At 48.2% G+C, this 25086-nt stretch overlaps 1 protein-coding gene across 1 annotated transcript; it reads left to right on the forward strand.

Moving 5' to 3' along the window:
- Positions 1–6326: 6326 nt before the first annotated feature.
- Positions 6327–8574, forward strand: LOC132568963 (uncharacterized protein K02A2.6-like; the record flags this gene model as incomplete). Its single annotated transcript, XM_060235144.1, is given in 3 exon segments — positions 6327–7071; positions 7189–7898; positions 7900–8574. Coding segments are annotated over 3 exon segments (2130 nt in total), but the record flags the coding sequence as incomplete, so codon positions are not given.
- Positions 8575–25086: the final 16512 nt, after the last annotated feature.

The raw sequence follows: 25086 nt of genomic DNA on the forward strand, positions 1-25086 counted from the left end.
GGGAGAAAGCAATTTGGGGAAGTTACTAATCTTGGTGAACAAGGCCTGCAGCAGAATGAAACGATAAGTGTTTCATGGAAAGTAGGAGACCCACATACAAGCAGGGGTGTATAAAGAATCCAAGACACAGACACAGACTGCAGGTTGTGTACTCCAGATATAGGGCAAAATGTGTCCTGAGGGCAGGCTGACATGCTTGCTCCAAAATAGTACCTTGTTTGCTTTTCTGGGGATGGACAAAGATTTGGTTGAAGCCTTGATGAGATTGCTCTATGTGCATTAAAGATGCAGTCTTCGCAGTGGAGGACGGTAAGCAGTGGAGTGCCGCAGGGCTCAGGACTGGGTCCCATGCTCTTTAACTTGTTCATAAATGATTTGGAGTTGAGAGTAAGCAGTGAAGTGGCCAAGTTTGCTGATGACACTAAATTGTTCAGGGTTGTAAGAACCAGAGAGGATTGTGAGGAACTCCAAAGGGATATGTTGAGGCTGGGTGAGTGGGCGTCAACATGGCAGATGAGGTTCAATGTGGCCAAGTGCAAAGTAATGCACATTGGGACCAAGAATCCCAGCTGCAAATATAAGTTGATGGGGTGTGAACTGGCAGAGACTGACCAAGAGAGAGATCTTGGGGTCATGGTAGATAACTCACTGAAAATGTCAATACAGTGTGCGATTGCAATAAAAAAGGCCAACGCCATGCTGGGAATTATTAGGAAGGGAATTGAAAACAAATCAGCCAGTATCATAATGCCCCTGTATAAATCGATGGTGAGGTCTTATTTGGAATACTGTGTGCAATTCTGGTCACCGCACCTCAAAAAGGATATTATAGCATTGGGAAAAGTGCAGAAAAGGGCAACTAGAATGATTACAGGTTTGGAACACTTTCCCTATGAAGAAAGGTTAAAATGCTTGGGGCTCTTTAGCTTGGAGAAATGTCGACTGCGGGGTGACACAATAGAGGTTTACAAGATTATGCATGGGATGGAGAAGGTAGAGAAAGAAGTACTTTTCTCCCTTTCTCACAATACAAGAACTCGTGGGCATTCGATGAAATTGCTGAGCAGTCGGGTTAGAACGGATCAAAGGAGGTACTTCTTCGCCCAAAGGGTGATTAACATGTGGAATTCACTTCCACAGGAGGTGATGGCGGCTATAAGCATAGCCAGCTTCAAGAGGGGGTTAGATAAAAATATGGAGCAGAGGTCCATCAGTGGCTATTAGCCACAGTGTGCGTGTGTATATATATATAAATTTTTGGCCTCTATGTGATACAGAGTGTTGGACTGGATGGGCCATTGGCCTGATCCAACATGGCTTCTCTTATGTTCTTATGTCCCTTGATGAGCCTTGAGTGCAGGATGGGGGAAACTGCCAGTATGAATAGTTGTTAAGTGTTGCTTATTGGGGTAAAATGGGCAAGAGAAAGCATGACTGGGTGTGTACAAGGTTAATCCAAGATGAGGTAATGTTTTCTTGAGAGACCCATTGTTGTCAATTATACATCTCTTTAGAGTAGGAAGGAGGTTCATTAGTGAGCCAGCCATTTTAGTTCACCTTCCAAAATATTTTCTCAGGCTCTTACCTGGCCAGCATCCATTTTCTTTGTACCAGCTTCATTTTGGTTTCACTCTTAGGCCAGGTACTCTTTTGGGGTAATATTAAAGAAAGGCATTTATCTCTTATCTAAGTGCAAACTGCACCCTCTGCAGGAGGAGGGCCTGACTGCTAACCGGAGAGCCGGTTTGGTGTAGTGGTTAAGTGTGCGGACTCTTATCTGGGAGAACCGGGTTTGATTCCCCACTCCTCCACTTGCACCTGCTGGAATGGCCTTGGGTCAGCCATTGCTCTGGCAGAGATTGTCCTTGAAAGGGCAACTGCTGTGAGAGCCCTCTCCAGCCCCACCCACCTCACAGGGTGACTGTTGTGGGGGAGGAAGGTAAAGGAGATTGTGAGCCGCTCTGAGACTCTTCGGAGTGGAGGGCGGGATATAAATCCAATATCTTCTTCTTCTTCTTCTTCTTCTAACAGCGGTTGATTCCGCATTTGCCATTCGCCTTCCTTTCGCTCCAGGGTTGTTCCATGCGGTCCTGATTTCCCGATTCCGCACTAGAGGATTTCTCCTGGATTCAATTCCCAATCTGTTCCGTATGTTTTGATTCCGCAGTACTGTTGCTCCCGGAGTTTCCACCATAATCGGAGCAATTGCCCCCTCCCCTCCCTCCTCACTCATCCATGTAGTTCCTTTTTTTTTTACACGCATGCGTGTTCACGTTACAACCTTTTTTTATTGCGTTACAACCTAACACCAGAGGCACAATACTTGCCAAGTCACATGTTTTCCTTCCCACCTGCCATTGGTCATTTATCTAAGGCCCGGGAAATCTGATTTCGCGATCGAAACCATAGGTGGGATCCGATTGACTAGCGGATGTGGTGTTACACGCTTATTGGCTCGCTTGGAAAAGAGATGCGTTGGATTCTAGCATGTGATTTTAAGTTTTTGCAAGCCCTCTATGCGCGCTGAGGCCCCCTGGTCTATTGTTTAAAGCAGGAAGCACGCACTTCAGCACACACTTGCTGGAATGCTAAGCACAGTTTTCAGGAAAAAGCTGTTAAAAAAAGGAGCCCGAAGCGGGGGTGGTATCTAAAGTATTGTCCCCAGCACATCAGCAAAGGGCTATAAACATAGCCAAGTTCCCTCTTGAGGAACATGCGGGGGGCGGTGATGGATAAAAGTGGCATCAACACATCTTAAAATTAGTTCGCGTAACATCGATTTTCATTTCGTGATGTTGTAACAAAACTATTGTAAAAAAAAAGTCTGATAGCACAAAGTGCTTTCAGTTGGGGGGGGGGAATAACTTTGTGAACAATCAAATGTTATGGTAGATCACTTCCCAGATAATGGAGGGCACATTACCAAAATCTCGTGGTACACCATAAAGAGTGAGGGCGTTTGAAAGTAAGGGATGCATTTGGGCAAAGAAGAGAACCGTGTTGCAAGTTCAGACCTTCCACCAATCAGTAGCACTTCTATCTTGTTGAAATTAAACTTCACTTTATTAACTGGCATCCAGTCCAAACTATAACAGTATTGAGAGGCATTAAGTCTCATCTCTAGGGGTTTACAATTTAAATGTGGAAATATTAAGAGGCACTGAACAATGCTATATTTGTAATAGTTAGGAATAACTTCAAATCTAAATTTAATATTTCTTTATATTCAGAATAATTTGTGATATTTGTATGCCATTGATGCCTATAGAAAGCTGGCTAGGCTGTTTCCCAGAGGAGAAAATTAAAAACTATTCCTCAGATAATGTGGCCTGGGTTTTTTGGAGAAAGGAAACTGAAGTTCCCCAGATAGCCTGACACCATGGGTTGTGGGAACAGATATTTCAGTATCCACTGGTTTGTGTTGCCATGGCCTTGTGTGGGGGAGGGCGGGATGTGGTGAGAGAAAGTCCTGTGAATGATGACTCACAGAGAATGGAACCTTCCAATCCACAACACAGGGGATACCATGCTTCTGTCTGTATTCTTCTCCGACTATTACTTCTCTTCTTCCAGCTGCTGCTCACATATTCTACTGTTCAATGGCCAGTGTTGCTGCGTATTTCCCATTCACCCACCCACTCATCATTGTCTGTCTTTCTGCTGCTCCAGTATGCCTACCAGTGCTGCCCAGGGTATTTCACCCACTCCCCAGTATCAACAATCCACCCCTCCACTGTGCCATGCCCAGTGCTGCCCTGGTGGCACTTGCATTGTGTAGGGTTCATGTCCATTTTGCAGTAGTTTCCTAATGTCTTCAGTGGAAGCGCTAGGACACCAGCCCAAGGCCGGCGACCCAAGCAAGGCACCACCACTGTCCCAATTCCAGTGTGGGAAGGGTGAGTGCAGCTGCAGTGAGGCTCCTGCTGTCAGTGTGCATGCTGCTGCTGCGCCTGTTGCTCTGCCTCTTGCATCTGAGACAGTGAAAGCGGGCAGCGGAAGCATACATGCTGTCACAGGGAGCCTCACTACTGCTTCTAAGTGGACTATTTCAGTCCGCTGAGAAGCACAGGTGGGTGGAAGGGCCCAAACCAGCACCCTCTCCCCAGCTTGGCACTCCTGGCAGCTGCCTACTGTGGCTCAATGGATATGCCAACCCTGAATGTCTGGCAGTAGTGGCTTTTGCTGTGTTCACTAGACACATCTTCTCAGTAATTTGAGGTTGACAGTCATTGAGAAAGGGTCTGAGAGTTGAATGAAATCTTGCAAAAACATGGTTTGCCTTTTGGGGAGCATTTTGTGTCCTAACTTGTGTATGGATCACAAGGCTGTTGCATAAAGATTACCGAAAAATCGTTATTTGGAGAACCTTGATGTGTATTCAGTGCCATGCTCAGATTAGCGATTGATGGCTATACAACAACAACTGTGAATAAATAAGTATAAACTTTGTATGATTGCAATTGATGATGCTAAATAAACATTGATACTAATGTATGGAAATAGTTTATAAGCATATTTCATGAATTGTAACACCAATGTCAATGCAATATGCCCACAGTTCCTACATGCAATAAATACCCAGTCCTAATGCTCAATAGTTCATTCATAAAGAAGATAATCAGAAATAATGACATGACGAGATAGTCACAGTTCCTTAAATAAGTAAAGTGCCAAATGTCAGTGTAGTGTATCAGACTCAGCGCAAGCGCCGCGCGACCCGAGCCACCCTCGGGTCGCCGTGCGCAGCGCGGGAAAAGCCACAGCCAATCCGGACCAAGGGCGGGAAGTTTAACTGGCCAGGATTGGGCTGGCCCGCGAAGGGGATGTTCCGGGAGGCATGTATATATATTAGCGGACCCGGCCGCGTGTTCTCAGTTGCGTGTAATGTACTAGCCAATAAAGACCCATGCCTTCACCACGTCTCGTCTCCCAGTACATTACACTGGCGACGAAGGTGGGATCTAGATAGGTCCGGCCGCCCCGAGGGGAACCTGACCGGGCCGGAGACGAGGAAGGCGTGAGACCGCAGGATCGCACAGCCCGCCGCCACCATGGCGAACTCTACAGTAACGACGGGCCATCTTGCGGAATTCAACCCGGAGCACCCCGAGAGATGGGAGACCTACACCGAAAGGGTCGAGTGCTACCTGCGGGCGAACCTGATCGAAGATGACGACAGGAAGAGAGACGTCCTGCTGAGCGTCTGTGGAGAAGAAACTTTCGAGATCGCAAGAGGCCTCTCCGCTCCAGCTAAGCTGACCGAGAGGACCTACCGGGAAGTCGTGAGACTCCTCACGGGCCACTTTTCGCCCCAACCGTCCATCGTCGCCCGCCGATTCCTCTTCCACAAGAGGGACCAAAAGTCGGGGGAGACAGCGGCGGTCTACCTGGCGGCCCTTCGACAGATCGCCGGGAACTGCAATTTTGACAAAAGGGACGAAGCCCTGAGGGACCGTTTCGTCTGGGGCCTCCGAGACGAACGACTGCAGCAGAAGCTCTTCGCTAAGGAGGAGCTCACGCTACAACAAGCCTTCAACGAGGCGACGGCGTTCGAGAGGGCCACCAAGGCGTTCGGCCAGCCACGCGGCGAAGCCGTCCACCAAGGGGAAACAGAGCTGGAAGACCGAGCAGAGGAAGAAGCGTTTCAGCTCCGGAGGCCTCAGAGAACGGACACACGGGCCCCCGCGAGACAACGAGCGACGGAGAGGGCCACCGCCACCACCGGTTCCAGGTGCGCCAGCTGCGGCGACCCCCACGAGCGACGGGACTGCCCGTACCGCAACCTGGACTGCCGCAGCTGCGGAAAGACAGGCCACATCGCCCGGGCTTGCCGGGCCAAGAACAGCCGCCGCCAACCGTCAGCACATCACGACTCCCTGGACACCCACACGACGGCATCCACCAGTCTGCAGGTATTGAACTTGCCCCTCTCGGCCCCAGACAAGGTCAAAATGTCGGTCCTAATCGAGGGCGCCCCCTGCATCATGGAAGTAGACTCGGGTTCCTCCATCTCTATCATTTCGGAGGAAACCCTCAAGAAACAATGTCCCCGCCGCCGCATCCAAACGAGGCCAGCGGACTTCGTACTGCGGGACTTTCAGAAGAACCCAGTACACATCGTGGGGTGGGCCCGGGTGCATGTAGAAAGAGGGGGTTTTAGGGGGCCCCTAGACATCCTAGTGGTCAAGCGCCAACTGACCACACTTCTCGGGTTGGCGTGGTTCAATCCACTGGGGATCCAGCTGGTGGGGGTGGACCAATTGCAGGCCAGCAATTTCGACGGGGTCTGCCGGGAGTTCCCCGAGGTCTTCGACGGGTCCTTGGGGAGCTACAAGGGTCCGCCCATCACCTTACCGATAGACCCAATGGTCAGGCCCATAAGGCTTAAAGCGAGGCGCGTCCCGTTCGCCCTTAAGCCTAAAATAGAGGCAGAACTGGACCGCCTAACAGCCCAGGGCGTCCTAGAACCTGTAACGTATGCGGAATGGGAGACCCCCATAGTAACGCCAGTAAAACCCAACGGGGAGGTTAGGATCTGCGCTGACTACAAGTGCACGATCAATAAGGCGCTGCAAGACAACCCCTACCCAGTCCCGGTGGTTAGCCACGTCCTCGCAGCACTAGCCGGGGCGAGGGTTTTTGGAAAGCTGGACTTAGCACAAGCATACCAGCAACTGCCGGTCGACGCTAAGACAGCGGAGGCGCAGACGATCGTGACCCACAGGGGCGCGTTCAGGGTTAAACGGCTGCAGTTCGGGGTCAGTGTAGCTCCGGGGATATTCCAGAGCATAATGGACTCTCTCTTGAAAGGGATCCCCGGAGTTCAACCCTTCTTTGACGACGTTTTAATCGCCGCCCCCACCGAAGGAGAGTTCAGCTGCCGCCTGCGAGAGGTCCTCAGACGGTTCCAAGCGGCGGGGCTGCGAGTCAAAAAGGAGAAATGTTTGTTGGGTGTTCCGCGAGTGGAGTTCCTGGGGTTCGCCGTGGACGCGGCTGGAATTCACCCGACGGCGGACAAGACCAGGGCCATAGTCCAGGCCCCTGCCCCCAAATGCAAGGCAGAACTACAGAGTTTTTTAGGATTATTGAACTTTTATCATGCATTCCTGCCACACAAAGCCGCCGTGGCGGAACCGTTGCACCGCTTGTTAGATAAACAGGCCCCGTGGGTCTGGGGTAAACGCCAAGCCGCGGCGTTCCAGGCAGTGAAAGATCTCTTGGTCTCTAACGCGGTACTTCATCACTACGATGAAAACCTACCCCTGATCCTGGCTTGCGACGCCTCCCCCTACGGAGTAGGAGCGGTCTTAGGGCACCAACTCCCGGACGGGAGAGAGGCGCCGATCGCTTACTACTCCCGGACTCTGTCCCCAGCCGAGCGGAACTACGCCCAGATCGATAAGGAGGCCCTGGCGATCGTGGCGGGGGTGCAAAAGTTCAACGACTACCTCTACGGTAGGCGTTTCACCATCGCCACTGATCACAAGCCGCTCCTCGGCCTCCTAGCCCCCGATCGTCAGACCCCCCAGATTCTGTCTCAGAGGGTTTTAAGGTGGAACCAGTTCCTGAATTCATACACTTACGCTCTGATACACCGCCCCGGTAAAGCAATGGGTCACGCAGATGCCCTCAGCCGCCTGCCGCTGCCCACAACGGACCCAGATCCCGCCCCGGCACACGGGGTGATGCTCATTGAGACGCTCCCCGAGCGCCCACTGCACGCGGACGAGGTGGCTCGGGCGACTGGGAGAGACCGCATCCTCGCACGGGTCAGGGACTGGGTGGGAAGGGGGTGGCCCTCGGGCAAGGTGGAAGAAGCATTTCGGCCGTTCGCGTCCAGGAAGGACGAGCTATCGACACACAAGGGGTGCATACTCTGGGGGAGCCGGGTGGTGGTGCCCCCCCCCCCTGCGCAGACAGGTATTGGAGGATCTCCACGAGACCCACCCGGGCATCGTGAGAATGAAAGCCCTGGCCCGGAGCTACGTGTGGTGGCCGGGCATGGATGAGGAAATAGAGGGGTGGGTAAGAAGGTGCCAACCATGCCAGGAGTCCAGACCCAATCTGCCGTCCGCCCCGGTCCACAGGTGGGAGTCGAACGGGCGGCCGTGGTCCCGCCTCCATGTGGATTTCGCGGGGCCGTATCAGGGCCAGATCTTCTTTATACTTGTGGACGCATATACAAAATGGCTAGAGGTTATCCCGGTGGCCTCGACCTCCACCGCAGCAGCAGTCAGGGCGCTCAGAAGGGTCCTCTGCACACACGGGATCCCTGACACCCTGGTGACGGACAACGGCACGGCATTCACCTCCCGGGAATTCCGGGAGTTCACCGACCGGTACCTCATCAGGCACATAAGGTCCACCCCATTCCACCCAGCCACCAACGGCCAGGCGGAGCGCATGGTGCGGACCACCAAAGAGGCCCTTGGCCGTATAGTACATGGGGATTGGGACCACCGCCTCTCAGCATTCCTGTTCCACAACAGGATCACCCCAAACCCTGTAACCGGTTTCAGCCCCGCAGAACTGCTCATGGGGAGGAAACTGACCACTCGACTAGATAGGCTACACCCGGACCGGGCGCCGGATGTCCGCGGGTCCCCCGAGGTCCGGGAAGCAGTGAGAGGATTCTTTCCGGGCGACCCAGTGTATGCGAAAAACTTCGCAAGCGGCCCCGAGTGGTTGGCGGGAAGGGTTCTGAGGGTAACAGGCTCCCGGTCATACGAGGTAACCACCGCCGGAGGCCAGGTGCTGAGGCGGCACATCGACCAGCTGCGCCGCCGCACCCTACCCGAGGAGACAGAAGAGGCAGTGAGTAGGGAACCACCAGCAACGGAACCGCCAGAAGGGGCCCCGCCAATACAGGAGCTACCCATGTACGAGGCCCCCGCAGCCGCGGGACCAGAACCGGAGCCAGCACCCGACCCGGGCCGGCAACAGCCAGAAACGGCGCCACCCACGTCGGGATCGGGCCCCACACCAACGGCAACCCCGAGGAGATCAACACGGGAACGCAGGACGCCAGCGTACCTACAGGACTATGTAGTTTAAACTAGGAGGGGAGGAGTGTAGTGTATCAGACTCAGCGCAAGCGCCGCGCGACCCGAGCCACCCTCGGGTCGCCGTGCGCAGCGCGGGAAAAGCCACAGCCAATCCGGACCAAGGGCGGGAAGTTTAACTGGCCAGGATTGGGCTGGCCCGCGAAGGGGATGTTCCGGGAGGCATGTATATATTAGCGGACCCGGCCGCGTGTTCTCAGTTGCGTGTAATGTACTAGCCAATAAAGACCCATGCCTTCACCACGTCTCGTCTCCCAGTACATTACAGTCTCAAATATGAAAAAGTGCTTGCTCAGATTTCTTCACATATAAGCAATTTGGACTCCTTGTTGCCACCTCTGACAGAGCTCAGCTATCTTGCATAGACGCACTTTTTCCAACTCTTTATTGAAGATGAATACAGGCAGTCCTAAAAACATGCCTTCACAACTTCCAGAGCAAATAATACATCTTCACAAGCACATGCCTTTGGAGCGTATCGTGCTCAGATTGGAGGCAGGCTTGATAACCCTAGAATCACAGGTTGGACTGCAAGCTATATGTTTTTGGCTGAAGTTAAATCTCTTCCCTTATGTAACTTCCTTAATTCTTGTAGAAAGTTTTCTTTCAAGGTGGTCGGATGCAATAGAGGATAAACTTTAACCCCTAGACTTTTCCAGCATCGCTCTCTTGAATCTTGGCTGTCAAAGAGCTAAAACTACAATTAAGCAGAGATTATGGGATATCTCCCTCCCAGACTTACCTCTGTAAACTGGAATACTCTAAACAATGCAGGGCCTTTATCTGTGCCCAGTTGAATGTCCTTCCATCTGCCCTCCTTGAAGGGAGAATTGCTCAAAATCTATATAAGAAACATCTCTGCCCATGCCTCTCAGATATGGTAGAAACAATTGAGCAAGTTTTATTATACTGTCAATTTTACCAGAAAAATCTGAAATATTTATATTACTCCAATTTTATCCAATTTCGCAGGCAGAACCAATCAATTGTATATTTCTCTCCTCCTTGGAGATTGTTGTAATGAAACAGCTCTTAAAGTAGTCAGGTTTTGTGCTCAGGCATGTCTAATTAGATAGAAGCATTCAAATCAGTCTTAATATTTTACCCAGTACTGTATTTTATGTTTAGTGCATCTAGTGTATTTAAGATTTGGAATCAATATAAATGTTTGCTGATAACTTTGATTTTGAATTTTGATCTCAGAGTGTAATGACTTGGATATTTTCATGCAGAAAATGTCTATTCCTATGGACTTTAACACAGTAATATTTGGAAATTCTGGATTGTCTAAATTCTGAATAATTAATCTGAATTTTAAATCTATATTTTGGTGCTAGTGTACCATCTACTTTACTGAGTATGCTGCTCAGATAACTAAGTTTTTGGTTGATGCTGTTCAGCACCAAGGATATTTGCCCCCAGCTCACCCTACCACCTAGCAAATGATGAACTGTTTCAGGAATAGTTCTTCATCCTTCAGTACTTCAGAGTTTGCCCATTTTACTCTAGCAACCCTCACTATCCTGCCATCCAAAGATAAAGTCTAGTTACACTTAACTATGAACCCTAAAACAATGTAGAGCAGATAACGAAAGCCCCCCTTTCCTGCTAATTTGAAGATCTTACCCCCAAAGTGCTTCTTGGCAGCCAACTAATCCTACATTATTTTATAGGAAAAGCAAGTGAGCCAAGAGAAGCTTGCAACTGGAGGGAGGGGGGCAATGGGGACTCTTAATTCTCTTTGCCACTGGCTAGATGCATAAAGAAAAATGGTCTGGCTTGTACCCTGTTGGAGTCTCAAGCCCTATTCAAAACTGGGTTTATCATAAAGCTATTACCAGGTTGTTGAGCTGGCTTCTACATTGTATTCACAAAATTATCATTTTCCTCCTCTATGTAGCAAAAGCATGGACATTTACAGCAATGCAACCACTTACCATTGTTCACTTAACAGCAAGAATTGCTAAACGTTATTTTTTTTTATTTTGCATATACAGTAATTACAATCATAATAATTTTCTAGCATATCTATTACTGTTTACATGCCCAACAATCAACAAGAAATCGTAACCATTAACCTTTCCCTCACAGCTAGAACAGGAAACTATCACTGTGTTATTTGTCTTAAGAACCCAGAACTTGCTCTTTTCCAATCCCCAGTGGTTTTAAATTCTATAAAAAGAAATTTCTTCAGTCATGATGAAGTAGCTAACATAAACTCACACATTAATCAAGGGACACAGAGTTGCCATGCAAAGCATCCTTCTACTGAAATATTCTAGAAATCAAAAACTATAAATTCTGGAGGAGAGAAATCAAACTTTGTCATTGAGTATATTTTTTATATTTCCTGGCACATATCTTGGGTGATCTATCTATTGCAATCTATACTGTAAACTTTATGAACTGCTACAATAGCTGTTGTTACATTATTTAGCCTACTAAATGTTTAATTTTATTTTTAAAAACTATTGAAATCTCTATTGCAAGTGAGAACTCACAAGGATCTAGGGGAGCCGTGTCATTTCTCCCCACTATTTCCTCTTTCTCTTAACTAAAAGCTGAAGTTTCTTTTGGCCCTTATGTGGCTGAACTCTGTGACATTTGCTAAAGGAGTGCTGACCAGCACACATGGGGCATTCGTGCTTGAACTGGCAAGCTTTCCAGTTACACATCCCCTGTGAACCAAACTCCAAACAAAGCAGGCGGGGTTGAATCGCCTGCCCCGCTGAACTGCGGGAAGATGATGATGAAGCAGAAAGAGAAGTGGAACCCTTAGCCACCAAATGACCACTGTCTGAGCGGTCACCCAAATTGGGCTGCGCCGGTGACATAACTTACAGCCACAATTGTTGATGGATACGATCCCAAGGGAGGGAAGGGTACAAAGCGACCCTCATCCTGAATTCCTCGTCATACTGAATCCAGGCCGGGCTGTTAAACACCGTGTACCCTTTGTAAATAATGTCCATGTACTGCATTAGCACTGCCGCCTGCCAGGGCTGAGCACGCGCTATTACACCAGCATACACAAAAAACCCTGGTAGCCAATTGGCCCAGGTCCACTCCACCTTCTGCTTTTTTAATTTCTCATTCTCCTTGTCATCAAGATCCTCCTTATCTTTTTTCTCCAACTCCCTAAACAGAAGGGAGAAGATGCCTTCATATTCTCCCTTAAGGATCTTGTCCTTTGTGGCCAGCAACAAGTGGTCTCCTAAAGGTAAGGCGACATCACCAAAGGGCATGGCAGCAAAAGGGACCGAGCCATAGGGGGAGGCCCCATCCCTGCTGCCCCATCCCTGGCCAACTCCCATATGGGCCAAACTGGCCATGCGGCCAAGCCCAGTTGGTCTGAGACCTTACACCCAAACTAGGAGTACTTGAGCCCCCAGGAGCAATGCCCGCACCATTAGGTGCGGTGGGACCCCAGGCCCCCCAAGGCCAAAAGCCCAGGGTAGGCCGCAGAACTATCATCAGACTTACCTGGCAAACCAGCAGGCACCAAGGCAGTACCTGCTGCAACAACACCAGTAGATGGGCCTGATCCAGCATCCGGAGCACCCAGACCCACGGCTCCTCCAGTGGCATTAGCAGCAGACCTGCCCTCTAAAATAGACAATCTTGTTAATATGCCAGCCTGAAAAGCCATTTTTGAAACATGCCTCTTTTTTGAAACCAACGAAGGTGGCAACCCAGATGCCTGCTCCAGGGCATGCAGCCTTAGAAGAATAGCTGCATTCACCTCATCCTCCCCTTCCTCATCAGAAGATGAAGGTGGCAGAAGACACTTCTATGGGGGCTTACATGCCGGCTGCTTGCCCTTTGACTTCCCTGTACCCTTCCGACCCGACATTCTCAAAATCCAGAAGGATACCCAAAACCCCAAAACAATCTAAAACTCTTTTCAGAGCCAACAAATTAAAAAAACAGCACCCTCAACCCTAAAAAGGCTGCCAAATATCCACCCCAAGATGGTCTCCCAATTACCACCTAAAATGGCCACCTAAGAGGATTAACTAAAATGGCCGCCAAGCCACGAGGCAAAGAAGGATGGGGGGGAGGGCGAGCAGGCCTCCAATGTAGAGGAGCACCCAAATACTGACTAACGCACCCCACAAATTTTCACCCAACCGGGCTGAGCAAACTGTTCAGGGCAAAGTACAGAGGGAGAAGGCAAAAGAACCCCACCGCGCTAAACACCCAATTTTTTTTTAATATATATATAAGACAAACTGTAAATCCCATGCCGCGATCTCCTCAAGCCGACGCTCCCCTGCTCAGGGCACCCTGGGTCCCTGGCCTGACCCACAGGCCCGACGCAATCACCCCAAACACCCTCGACCAGGTCTAATCCCTCAATGCCGGTAGAGAGCATGAAGCATGCTCCTCTCAGGCCGAGCATCAATGAGGGACTGAAGAGAGGGGCGGAGGCTTGGCCGATAGAACGCCCAAGCCCTGCCCCTGTTAAAGCGTGCCTAAGAAGGCACGCGACTTCCGCTCTTCCCTCCAGGGCGATGTGGCCGGCTGCTGGAAATTCATTACAGTGTAATGCCCAAAACTTGGTTTTTAATGGCAGACATACTACATTGCGAATGTGTGGACTGGACTTTCACTGAGTTCAGTTTGGGATATGATTAGAATAAGATTGCTCTTCATCTTTTACCTGTTCATTTATAAATTCTGCTCATATATGGTGTGAGATCTTCTTTATCATTATGGCAGTACTTAAATCAGCAGCCATCTTTTAGGAGCTGGTGACATTGGTACAGGCACAGTGCAATACTTAATGGCCTTAGAAGAGTGTAACTCTGCCAGGTATTGCACTATTGTTATGTGATCAGTGTGCAGAGCAAATGTGATCACTATTGCAAGAAGCATCTACTATACAGAACCTCTTTTTTGAAAGAAAATAAGCCAGACTTGTAATATCTGAGAAGAATTTAGGAACTGGAGTGGAAAGGTACAAGAAGTCAGTTCAAAATCAACAGCATAGCAATCCAACTAAAAAGATGGCATATCAGTAATTTAAAAGGACATAACTGATAGTGGTAGATATCACATACATGACAAATGGTACTTTTGATGTTCAGTCGCACAGTCAAGTCTGACTCTTTGTGACCCCGTGGACAAAGTCATGGAAGGCCCCCCTGTCTTCTACCATCCTCCAAAGTCTGCTCAAATTCATGTTAGTTACATCAGTAACGCTGTCCAACCATCTCATCTTTTGCTGTCCCCTTCTTCTTTTGCCTTCTGTCTTTCCCAGCATCAGGATCTTCTCCAGTGAGTGCTTCCTTCTCATTTGGTGGCCAAAGTATTTGAACTTCAGCTTCAGCATCTGGCCTTCCAGGGAACAGTCAGGGTTGATTTCCCTTAGGACTGACTGATTTGATCTTCTTGCAGTCCAAGGGACTCTCAAGATTCTTCTCCAGCACCACAGCTTGAAAGCATCTATTCTTCTGTGCTCAGACATACATTACTACTGGGAATACCATCGCTTTGACTATAAGAACTTTTGTTGACAGGATGATATGTCTACTTTTTATTATACTGCCTTCGTTTGCCATAGCTGTCCTCCCAAGGAGCAAACATCTTTTAATTTCATGGCTACAGTCACCATCTGCAGTGATTTTAGATCTCAGAAATGTGAAGTCTGTCACTACTTCCATGTCTTCCTCTTCTATTTGCCAAGGTGTGATGGGGCTGGATGCCATGATCTTAGTTTTCTTGAATTTGAGTTTCAATCCTACTTTTGTGCTCTCCTCTTTCATCCTCAACAAAAGGTTCTTTAGGTCCTCTTCACTTTCTGCCATTAGAGTGGTGTCATCTGCATATGTGAGAAAGTTAAAGTTTTTCCTGGCAATCTTAATTGACTTGTGCTTCATCCAGGCCAGCATTCCGCATGATGTACTCTGCATATAAATTAAATAAGCAGGGTGACAATATACATCCTTGTTGAACTCCTTTTCCTATTCTTAACTAATCATTGTTCCATATCCCGTTCTAACAGTTGCTTCTTGACGCTTATACAGGTTTCTCAGGAGACATGTGAGGTGGTCTGGTACTCCCATCTCTTTAAGGACTCGCCACAGTTTGTTATGATCCACACAATCGAAGGCTTTAGCATAGTCAATGAAGCAGAAATAGACATTTTTCTGGTACTCCTGTGCTTTCTCCATAATCCAGCAAATGTTGGCAATTACACAAGTATGCTTATGTTTATTTTTCATTGATTTTTTTTTGTTCAGGACTTTGATGTTATGTTTTATTGTAAGTATCATGAATAGCTTTAATTCAGCATGTCTGATATTAAAGAAGGCTACAAAGGAAAGTTGCAATTTTTACTGGATTTCGCCTGACATTTTATCTTCTGTTAAAAAAAAGCATTGTATTTATTTGGAATATTCAAAAGTGTCTTGTGTGCCATTTCAAAAGCAGAATATAAGAAGGTGATTTTCAGCACAATCGGGGTGGTGGTGGTGGTGGAAAGTCTTTTGGGAGCAGACGAGCCACTACATGGGCACAGGAAGGGTTTGCACCAACGTATGACTGGCCTCACCACAGCGGAGGGGAGTTACATGGGTGGGGGGGGGCGCCTGAGCGCCGTTCCGCCTGAGAGCAGCTGCGCCTGAGGGCTGCGCATGAGTGTGGGCAGAAGTGAGGCGGAGCACGGTGTTCAGGCAGAGGAGGGGTGGAGTTGGGGGTGTAGCCAGGCTTAGGCAGCTTCCTGAACAGTTTGGCCCATGACACGCCCCCCCCCGAGAGTCTCAATGTTACACCAGCAAAAATAGCGACATGTCCCATAGGCACTCGTTGAAACCAAAAACAAAGATCGCCTCCGCCACTGCGGAAGCTCGCAAACCCCTTAGGGAGCGGCATGATTACCTCACCAATTCCCTCACACCTCGGGCTGATGAGCCCCCTCCCCAGCACTCAATCGTGGCCTCCCCTCTCCTAGAAATACTTCCACTCTGGCCTTGCACAACTCAGTTGTTAGGGAGAGGAGCGCATGGCGGGAAGCTCTGCTGGCAAGCTCCCGGCCATGCAGGCTTAGAGTGAGGGACAGGCAGTCACGTTGGTGATGGGTTTTGCACTGCATGGTTGCTTTGACAGTATCTTTGACTTGCCAGGAGGAGAGGACTCTCCCCTGGGACTAACTGCTCTTGTTTCCAGGTCTCCACAGGTTCTGGGTTCCTGGAGGCTCTGCATGCGAGGACTGTCACCCATGGCTGGGAAAGTTCCACGGTCCCCCCCAGCCTCCCCCTCCCCTCGCTCTCGACTGCTTGGTGTACGAGCATCTCTGGCACTTGAACCAGGCAGTGGGCATTTGCTGACCCTGCTCCCCTGTGCTGCCACCTGCTCCTTTCCCTTGGTCTGCCCTCTGCCACGTTCCCAACCCCTGGCAGGGCACGGTGTGTGTGTGTGGCAGCTGCCCCGTTGTGGGAAGGTGGGTCAGAGACTATCCCTTTAAGAGAGTGCCCGGCTGAAATGCTGCCTGCTCTTCCAGCCACCGACCCTGCAGGTGCTCTTGATTCTATCTCTCCTTTGCAGGTGGGATTCCAACACAGAGGCTTCTGCGTGTGTCACTCCACCGCCCCCCACTCCCTCAGGTGTTTCTGCCCGCCACTCTGAATGAAGCTTCGCCCACAGCGAGACTGCCCAGCGTGCCCCAGGGAGACTGTTGCACTCTGTTCTGGAAAAAATAAAGTCTGAGCTGTGCCCTCTGTTGTCTCTCCTGCTTGGCATCTGCTGCACATTCCCTGGGCAACCCTCCCCTGTCAGTGGCCTCTCCAAGGGAATGCCTGGGAAGGTGGGCAGACTTGGTTTGGGGGGGGGGGTCTATGAACCGCCATGCTGCCCCTCGCATGGCTGGACAGGGGAGGGGAGTGCTGCCCCTCAGCCTGCCCAGGCTGACAGCCTACCCGACCCCACAGGGCTGTTGTGCGCAGGGCACTAAGGGGGGCTGATGAAGTGGACTCAGAGTTCTGCAACTGATGCACTTGTAGTCTGAGTTCTGCAGCCCCCAGGGAAGGTGTTCTGTGCACATGGCAGGGGGCGTCAGGGCAACACAGGTGGTCTCTGGGTGGGAAGGGTGGCTGCCACTGGGTGCTCACTCCCAGACACACATTCCAGCCGCTGTCTCTGGCAGCGAACTCCTGCACTTGGTACTTCCTGCTTGTCTGCCTGCCATTGGCAGAGTCTCTGACAGCAGGAGGGTGTGAGGAGATTGACAGCTTCTCTATGGTCCCGTGCAGGCCTATCTTGCCCCCATCCCCGCTTCGCCACCAAGCCAGGCTTAGCGTGCGTGCATTTCCAGCCTCAGTCCTGTTCCCTCTCCGCATTGGTAGAAGTCTCTCCTTTGCCTTTGATGGTCTGCCCATCATTGGCTCTGTTCTCTGTTTGGGGGCGAGTTGGGGATGGCTATCAGCCTCTCTGGGGCTGCCTCTCCCCATCCCTGACAGTCATGAGCCATGGTGAATGCAACAGGACTGGCCAATGGGAGTGGGTGGGCTGGCCCTCCCCTCCAGCTGTCTCCGCCTCCCTTGCATGCCTCCGCCAGTGGCGTTGCCATGGCGACCGTCTCCCTCACAGCAAGCTATGCCTCTCCCCTCCCCATGTCCAGCATGCCAAAGTCCTCAGGAAGTCTATTAGCAGTGCGGCAGCTATGCCACGGTTTGCCACCACTTATGTCTGGATTGGGCTGCTCATCTCTTTCCTCAATTCCCTGTCTCTCTTTCTCTGTGTCTCTCTGTCTCTCTCTCACATACACACACTCACTCACTCATCTATGTAACTAGGTGGGACAGCCTTAGACAAACAAATAAGAAGAAAATAGATAAAAGGGTTGCTCAGCAAAAAAGAAGACAGAAAGGAAAATCCTGTGTTTGGGGGTGGGAAGAGGGTGAGATTGCTGCAACAAGTAACGATGCAAAAGCAAATGGGAACTAAGTACAGCAATCACTCCAGTCAATAATACATTACATGCACACATAAAAGACAAGAATCACTGACTTTATTAAGGCAACCATTAACAATGTTTAGTCCATAGGAAAGAATGTAGGCATGATTAGGCACACATTTGTCTCTGAGAGCACAGCATAATGTAGAACCAGTTTGAAATGAACCATTAAGTACAGCTCTAAGAAGCTGATCTATTCCATGTGACAGAACCTTTCTGTGCACTGTGACTAGTCTCACACATGAGAACACACCTGAAGAAGTTCATTTTCTCTCATTTGCCTTTCGTGCAACCATAAAGCAGAAACAGAGAAATAGGTTTGGCTTTAATGCTCTGTACACATATAAATTTCCTTAGTGCAGTAGGGACCAAAGTAGTTTCATTGTTTCAAAGAACAGCAAGACATGTATACAAATCAGATCAGTGTATGGTTGCAAAGAATTCATAAAGCAAACATACAGTGTAAGAACATAAGAAAAGCTCTGCTGGATCAGACCAGTGATCTGTATAGTAGGATTTTGCAATCATTTTCTTGATATTTTTCAGTTTGGGTCTATTGGACCCCTAAAATTTTGGGGATTCCTGCAAAAAACTCAGATCGCAATACTGGCAAAGTATTTGGATCTGGGACTTTTCAGAAATCCCATTTTTTTTCAGGTCCAATAGACCCCAACAAAAAAATATAGAGGAGGGGGAAAAGCAGCTGCAAAGCTGCAAAAACAACAGAGAGGTGGCTCAACTGGGGCTCTTTGGTGTGGTCCCTTTAAATCAGGCTGCCCAACAGAGCTTGCCGAGCAGCCATTCCTGTTAGGATAACTCTTAGCCACCTCATTTATAGATTAAAAAGTCCCTTTCCATTTTATCCTCACAGTTAGGTTAGGCTAAGAGAAAGTGACTGGCCTAAAATCACCCAGAAGTTTCCATAGCAGAGTGGGCATTTGAATTTCTGTCATCCTAATCCTAATCTGACCCTCTAACCACTACACTATCCTGTCTTTCTCTTCTGAATGGCTCATATATATAATTCAGTTTTAATTCTGAGACTCTTTTAACAGTTTGAATTGCCCAGTCAGTTTGGAAGCAAAGATGCCACTCACCAGAAATTGAATTATCCTATGTTTATCAACTAACAAAACAGTTATGAACTAACATCTAATCTGTATAAGTATTAAGCCTGTCACCCCAGAGCAGCGTAAAGTAATACCATCACTTCATGTGATCTGGACACTATACTTCTGTTGACTGAATTTGCCTTTTTTGCTACCGCACCACCCTGCTGACTCATGTTCAGTGTATGGACCACGAGGAAAACCCCCTTTTCACACATACTACTGCCAAGACAAGTTTGCCCACATCCTATAACTATGCATTGGATATTTCCAGGGCATTTTTTGTAGAAAAAGCCCAACAGGAACTCATTTGCATATTAGGCCACATCCTGACATCACCATGGTTTTACACAGGGCTTTTTTGTAGAAAAAGCCCATCTGAAAATCACTTGCATATTAGGCCACACCCCCTGACTACGTTCCTGTGAGTTCCTGCTAAAAAAAAAACACACCTGGATTTTTCCTACCTAAATGCACAACTTTACATTTTTCCACATTAAAATTCATTTTATTTGTTTTAGCCTCGTTTTTCAGCCCGTCAAGATCATAATGTATTCTGACCAGTGTTCTCTCTAAGCTGAGTTAGTGTGAGCTAGCTCATAGTTTTTTAGCCTTTGGCTCACGCATTTTTGTCTTAGCTCATAAAAAATGGCCCCAGAGCAAACTAATTTATGCAGTAGCTCACAACTTTAATGTTAGTAGTTCACAACTTTAATGCTTGCAGCTCACAAAGTAGAATTTAAGTTCACAGCTTAGAGGGAACATTGATCCTGACTCTTTCTTCTACGATATTTGTGACATCTCCCAATTTAGATTATTTGCAAATTTAATAAGCATTCCTTCAATTCCTTCATCTAAATCATTTATGAAGATGTTGAAACAAAACAGGCTCCAGAACAGATCCTTGAAGCACTCCACTTGTCATTCCTCTCCAAAAGGATGAACCATTCACTAGCACTCTTTGGATGTGATCTGTTAACCAGTTACAGATCCACCTAACAGTAACAGGATCCAAACCACATTTGTCAACAAGAACCTTATCAAAGGCCTTACTGATATCAAGATAAACTATGTCTACAGCAGTTCCCTGATCCAGCAAGATAGTAACTTTCTCAAAAAAGAGATGCTACTGACATGACTTGTTCTTGAGGAACCCATGCTGGCTCTTAGTAATCACAGCCATCTCACTCTGGTGAGAGTGCTCTCAGAAGTGAAAAATAATCTCTGTATTTGTCAATCAAATAAGCACATCTTAAGGGGAGAAACAGTCCCTTTATGAAGCTTAGTGTCCAAAGCGGGGGGGGGGGGGGATTGAAAAGATGGCAGATCAGGCTTTGGAAGAGGGATTTTGAGATGACAGTACAAGGTCCTGAAAAGGTGCCAAAAGCCCAAGTTACTAGTCTGAATGGACAGATAGCAATGATCATGCCAAAAGAAGGTCTAGTGCAGAGACCTTGATCTTATACCTATAGGGACAAAGCTTAGTGCATTCAAGTTTGTGGGAAACGGTGAAAGGAAAATGTTAACAAGAAATATAATCCAGTCATAAAAATTTAAACAAGTGATGTTTGTGAAACCTTGAGAGAAAGTTAAGTAATTTTAAGGGAAACACTGTATTGTGTAAAGCTAGTTACCTCAGCAGAAGTTTTGTGTGCAAGTTTGTATCTGTTCAATCCTAAACACCTGTGTATATATCAATACCCTTCCCTGTCAGTTTGTTTTAATAAACCAACTTTTGTTTAATCCATCCCTAGGCCTACTCAGCCATATTCTGGGAGGTAAATTTTGAATACAAAAACAGTGACAGGGGGATCGATTTTAGTAGAGTGCTGTTAAATCAGTCATGCCCCTTGACACCCTCCTTATTAGGTTGTCAAACATCTTTTTTCCCTACATTTGTGAGGTGCAAACTATCTCCCAATAGAAGAGCTTCATCTCAAAATCATAAACGATGGGCCAAAAATCCAAACCTTTCCTGATGACACCATCTATGTAGCCAGTCATTTATTTTCAATATTCTTCTTTCCCATCCTAAGCCATGGCCTTCAACAGGAAGAACTGATGAAAACACAACCTGCACTCCTAACTACTTTACCTTCTGACTAGGGATGTGCAAAAAAAAAAAATTCGGAATTACACGGATTCGGAAGTATACAGAGAAAAAAAAATTCAGAATCCCGTATATTTCTGAATTCCGTAGTCGGAATAGCCGCATAAACGGTAGATGCATGGCTATTTCTGAATATACTGCCCCATTATTGTCTATGGGCCATTGAAATCAATGGCAAATAGGGTGTATTTGAAGCCACCTGGAGGAAAGGGGGTTTGTGGGAGAGCCTCCAAATTTGCAGGAGACCTGCAGGGGACTCTCCCATACAAACCCCCCAAGTCCCAAAAAGATTGGGCTAGGGGATCCCATTCCAGGAGCACCCAAAGAGGGTGCCCCTATTCCACCATTATACCCTATGGGCCATTGAAATCAATGGCAACATAGGCATAATTAGAGGCTACTGCGGGGGCAGGAGGTTTGAGGGAGAGCCCCAAAAACTGCAGGGAACCCGCAGGTGACTCTCCCCTACAAAACCCCAAGTCCCAAAAAGATTGGGCCAGGGGGTCCCTGTCTTTGGGCTCCCCAAAAGGCCCATTGCCAACAATGATGGGGAAAGCCCAATTAGCCATTTCCTCCACTATAATTGCTGTGGGGAAAGTGGCTCTGGCCAGAGGGGAGTTTGAAAGAGAGGCCCCAAAACTGCAGGCAGCTTCAGGGGACTCCCCAGCATGAAACCCCCCTGGCCCAAAAAGACTGCACCCATCAGTGGGCACCCCAAAAGGAGAAAAAACCAATTAGAGCCACTTCCTCACTGTAATTATCGTGGGAAAAGTGGCTCTAGGGAGCAGGAGGTTTTGTGGAGAGCCCCCCAAACTGCTGTGCAGCTTCAGGGCACTGTCCCACACAAAACCCACAAGGCCAAAAAAAAAAAAAATTGGACCAGGAGGTGCAATTCCTGGGGCACCAAAGCCAAACCTAACTTCACACCAGATGATCTCTATAGGACCCAAATGCGCTACATCCCTCTATCTACTCTATGAACCCTGCAGGCCTGGAACCAATATAAACCCAGTTGCCAACGTCACTGCCACACAAAACACAATCTGCTCAAGGTCTGCTCTGCAGACCTGGCTGCAGCAAACCCAGATGCCAGGTCTCCAGCCCTGCCCCAAACACGGGGAGAGCTGGCCAAGCACAACAAGCCTAATGGTTCTGGGTCTCTCACCCAGGTGCCAGCTTCCCTGCCACAGAACACACAATCTACAGATGCCAGCTCTCCAGCCCTGCCCCAAACAACACGGGGAGAGCTGGCAAAACACAACAAGCCTGCTGGTTCTGGGTCTCTCACCCAGGTGCTAGCTCCCCCCGCCCCCAAACCAGAACCAGGAAAAGGGACAACAGGAGAAAGCCAAGAAACTCAGCTGTTAAAAAGTGGCCTTTTAAACAAGGAAAATTAGACCAAACAGCACCCCCCCCCCCAAGAACCAGAAGAGAAAAGGAGCAACAGCATCAGAACACAGCAGCAACAAATCAAACACAGAATCCTTTTAAAACAGTAAAAAACTTAACTTTTAACAATACAGGAACTTTGCCAACCCTTCCCCCTCAAAAAAACCCTTCACCCTAACCCCAAGAAATCCAAGCCACCCAAATCAGGAGAAGTAAAAGGACACTGCACTTCTAAAAGTCCTCTCACTAAATTAAGTTATGGGCAAATTGGCAAAAAAACCCCACCCCGGGCCCCCTCTCCAAGCAGAAACCCCTAACCCCAAATAAGCTACCCCACCACCACCACTACCCAAATCTGGATAAGTAAAGGGACTCTGAGTCTTAAAAAGTCCTTTTACCAACTAAAATAAAAACAAGAACCCCAAGACTGTCTTACCCCTGAGGCTGCAGAAGCCACTTTCCCGCCTTTTGCATTGAATTCCGTATACTTCCGAATATATATACGAAAGTATACGGTGAGCCGTACTCGGCTGCCGCATAATGGGCCCCAATTGGAATCGGCTGCAGCCGATTCCATATACAGCCAAATCAGTGGTGATTCGGCGGCTAATTCGGTTTGGCCGAACCGAACGCACACCCCTACTTCTGACCCAGAGCTATATAGTCTCTTTCGATACATTCCAGGCTGTGCTGCACAGTATCATTTGTTCCCACGTGGATCAATAAGAAAAGATAATAATCCGTGCGCTTGACAAGTCCTCTTACCTTTTCTGTCATGTCCCAGATGCATGCACCTGTTAGGCAGCATTCCTCTCAAGATGACAAATCAGGTTGGCACACTTTGGGCTTTACTCCTCTGAGTAGAGAATTCCCAATCACTAGTGCACACTTCTTCCTTTACTGGGGAACAGAAGCTCAAATCTCATCCACAGGGTCCTGAGAAACTTTCTTCAAGCTTCATGGAGGCTGGGGAAATAGTCCTTGTTCCAGTAGTTCAGAATCACTATCTATGGGGAGATCCTGGAACTGATTGCTTAGCAGCAGAGTTTCAGAATCTCTCCTGATTGGAGATTCCCTGCTCCTGTGGGTTTTATTTTTCCACATACTCTCCTCCTGTGTTGGTTTCTTTATTCCCTAAGATACCTTTTCCTCTTCCTCCTGTTGTCCTCTCAAGAGAACTTCATGTGTTCTTTCCATGAAATCTTCACCTTCCCTTACAGTGCATTGTGGATAAGCATGCCTCAGGTCCCTGTATCTTCTCCTCCAGTAGGGCTACTAACTTATATGTGCTGCAAGTGTAATCACTTTATCCTCAAGTAAGAATACAAACATACCACAGACTTTACACATCACTGCCTCAGTTCCCACACCATCCATGCTGCTACAATCCATTTAAAAATTAGTTCTAGTTATCTTAACTTTCCTGAACACTCCACTGCCAAGCCATCTCTTGAGACTACTTGAGGTACTCACTGTCCTACAGGGCCCCCAGGCCAGACCCTCAGGCTAAGAGCCACAGGGCAAAAGCCTTTGGCAAGGGGGAGCCTTGCAATTTAAAGTCAGAGCAACAGTAGAGGGTGGGGCTACCAACTTCCCATAGGCAAGCAGGCTCTTCTCTCTCAGTAACAAACCAGACAAAAGACACCCAGGAACAAGCAGAAACCCTTATCTAGCATGCTCCAAGCACTCACCCAATTCTCACACAACAACCTCAGTTAATGTTCCCCAGCCATTCAGGAAAGCAAAACTAACACTTACCTCACCAGCAGTTCTGTCTCAGCTCCCAGCACCCAACCCAGCTGAGTCACTTCATGGTGAAATTCCAGACCCAAAGAACTTCCTTCCCAACACATTGTTTCAATCTGGTCAGCTATAGACAAACTTGCTTGAGAAACAGTCACCATGCATCCAAAGATGCCTCAGGGTGTTCACCTACTAATAAACAAAATCTTGCACAAGTCCATAAAAAGTAAAGGTAGTCCCCTGTGCAAGCACCAGTCGTTTTCAACTCTGGGGTGATGTTGCTTTTCACAACGTTTTCACAGCAGACTTTTTACGGGGTGGTTTGCCATTGCCTTCCCCAGTCATCTACACTTTCCCCCCAGCAAGCTGGGTACAAATTTTACCAACCTCGGAAGGATGGAAGGCTGAGTCGACCTGGAGCCAGCTACCTGAACCAGCTTCCGCTGGGATCGAACTCAATTCCATACACCAGAGGAAATCACCCCAGTTACTGACAAACTATGAAAGCCTTTATAGAGATCAATTAAAAACAAGTCACAGCCCACTAAAGACAGGTATTTTCTATAATCCACTAGTAAAGTTGAGGTTAAAAAGTTATATGTGTAGCAATAGTATTCACTCCATGAGAAATAATAAATTCCATATTCCACATGTTGTTAGAGTGCCATGTGGTAAAATCACAAAAACGTGGTACCCATTTTACCAAGGTACAAGCAT

The sequence above is a fragment of the Heteronotia binoei genome, chromosome 3 (assembly GCF_032191835.1).
Source record: "Heteronotia binoei isolate CCM8104 ecotype False Entrance Well chromosome 3, APGP_CSIRO_Hbin_v1, whole genome shotgun sequence".
NCBI lineage: Eukaryota > Metazoa > Chordata > Lepidosauria > Squamata > Gekkonidae > Heteronotia > Heteronotia binoei.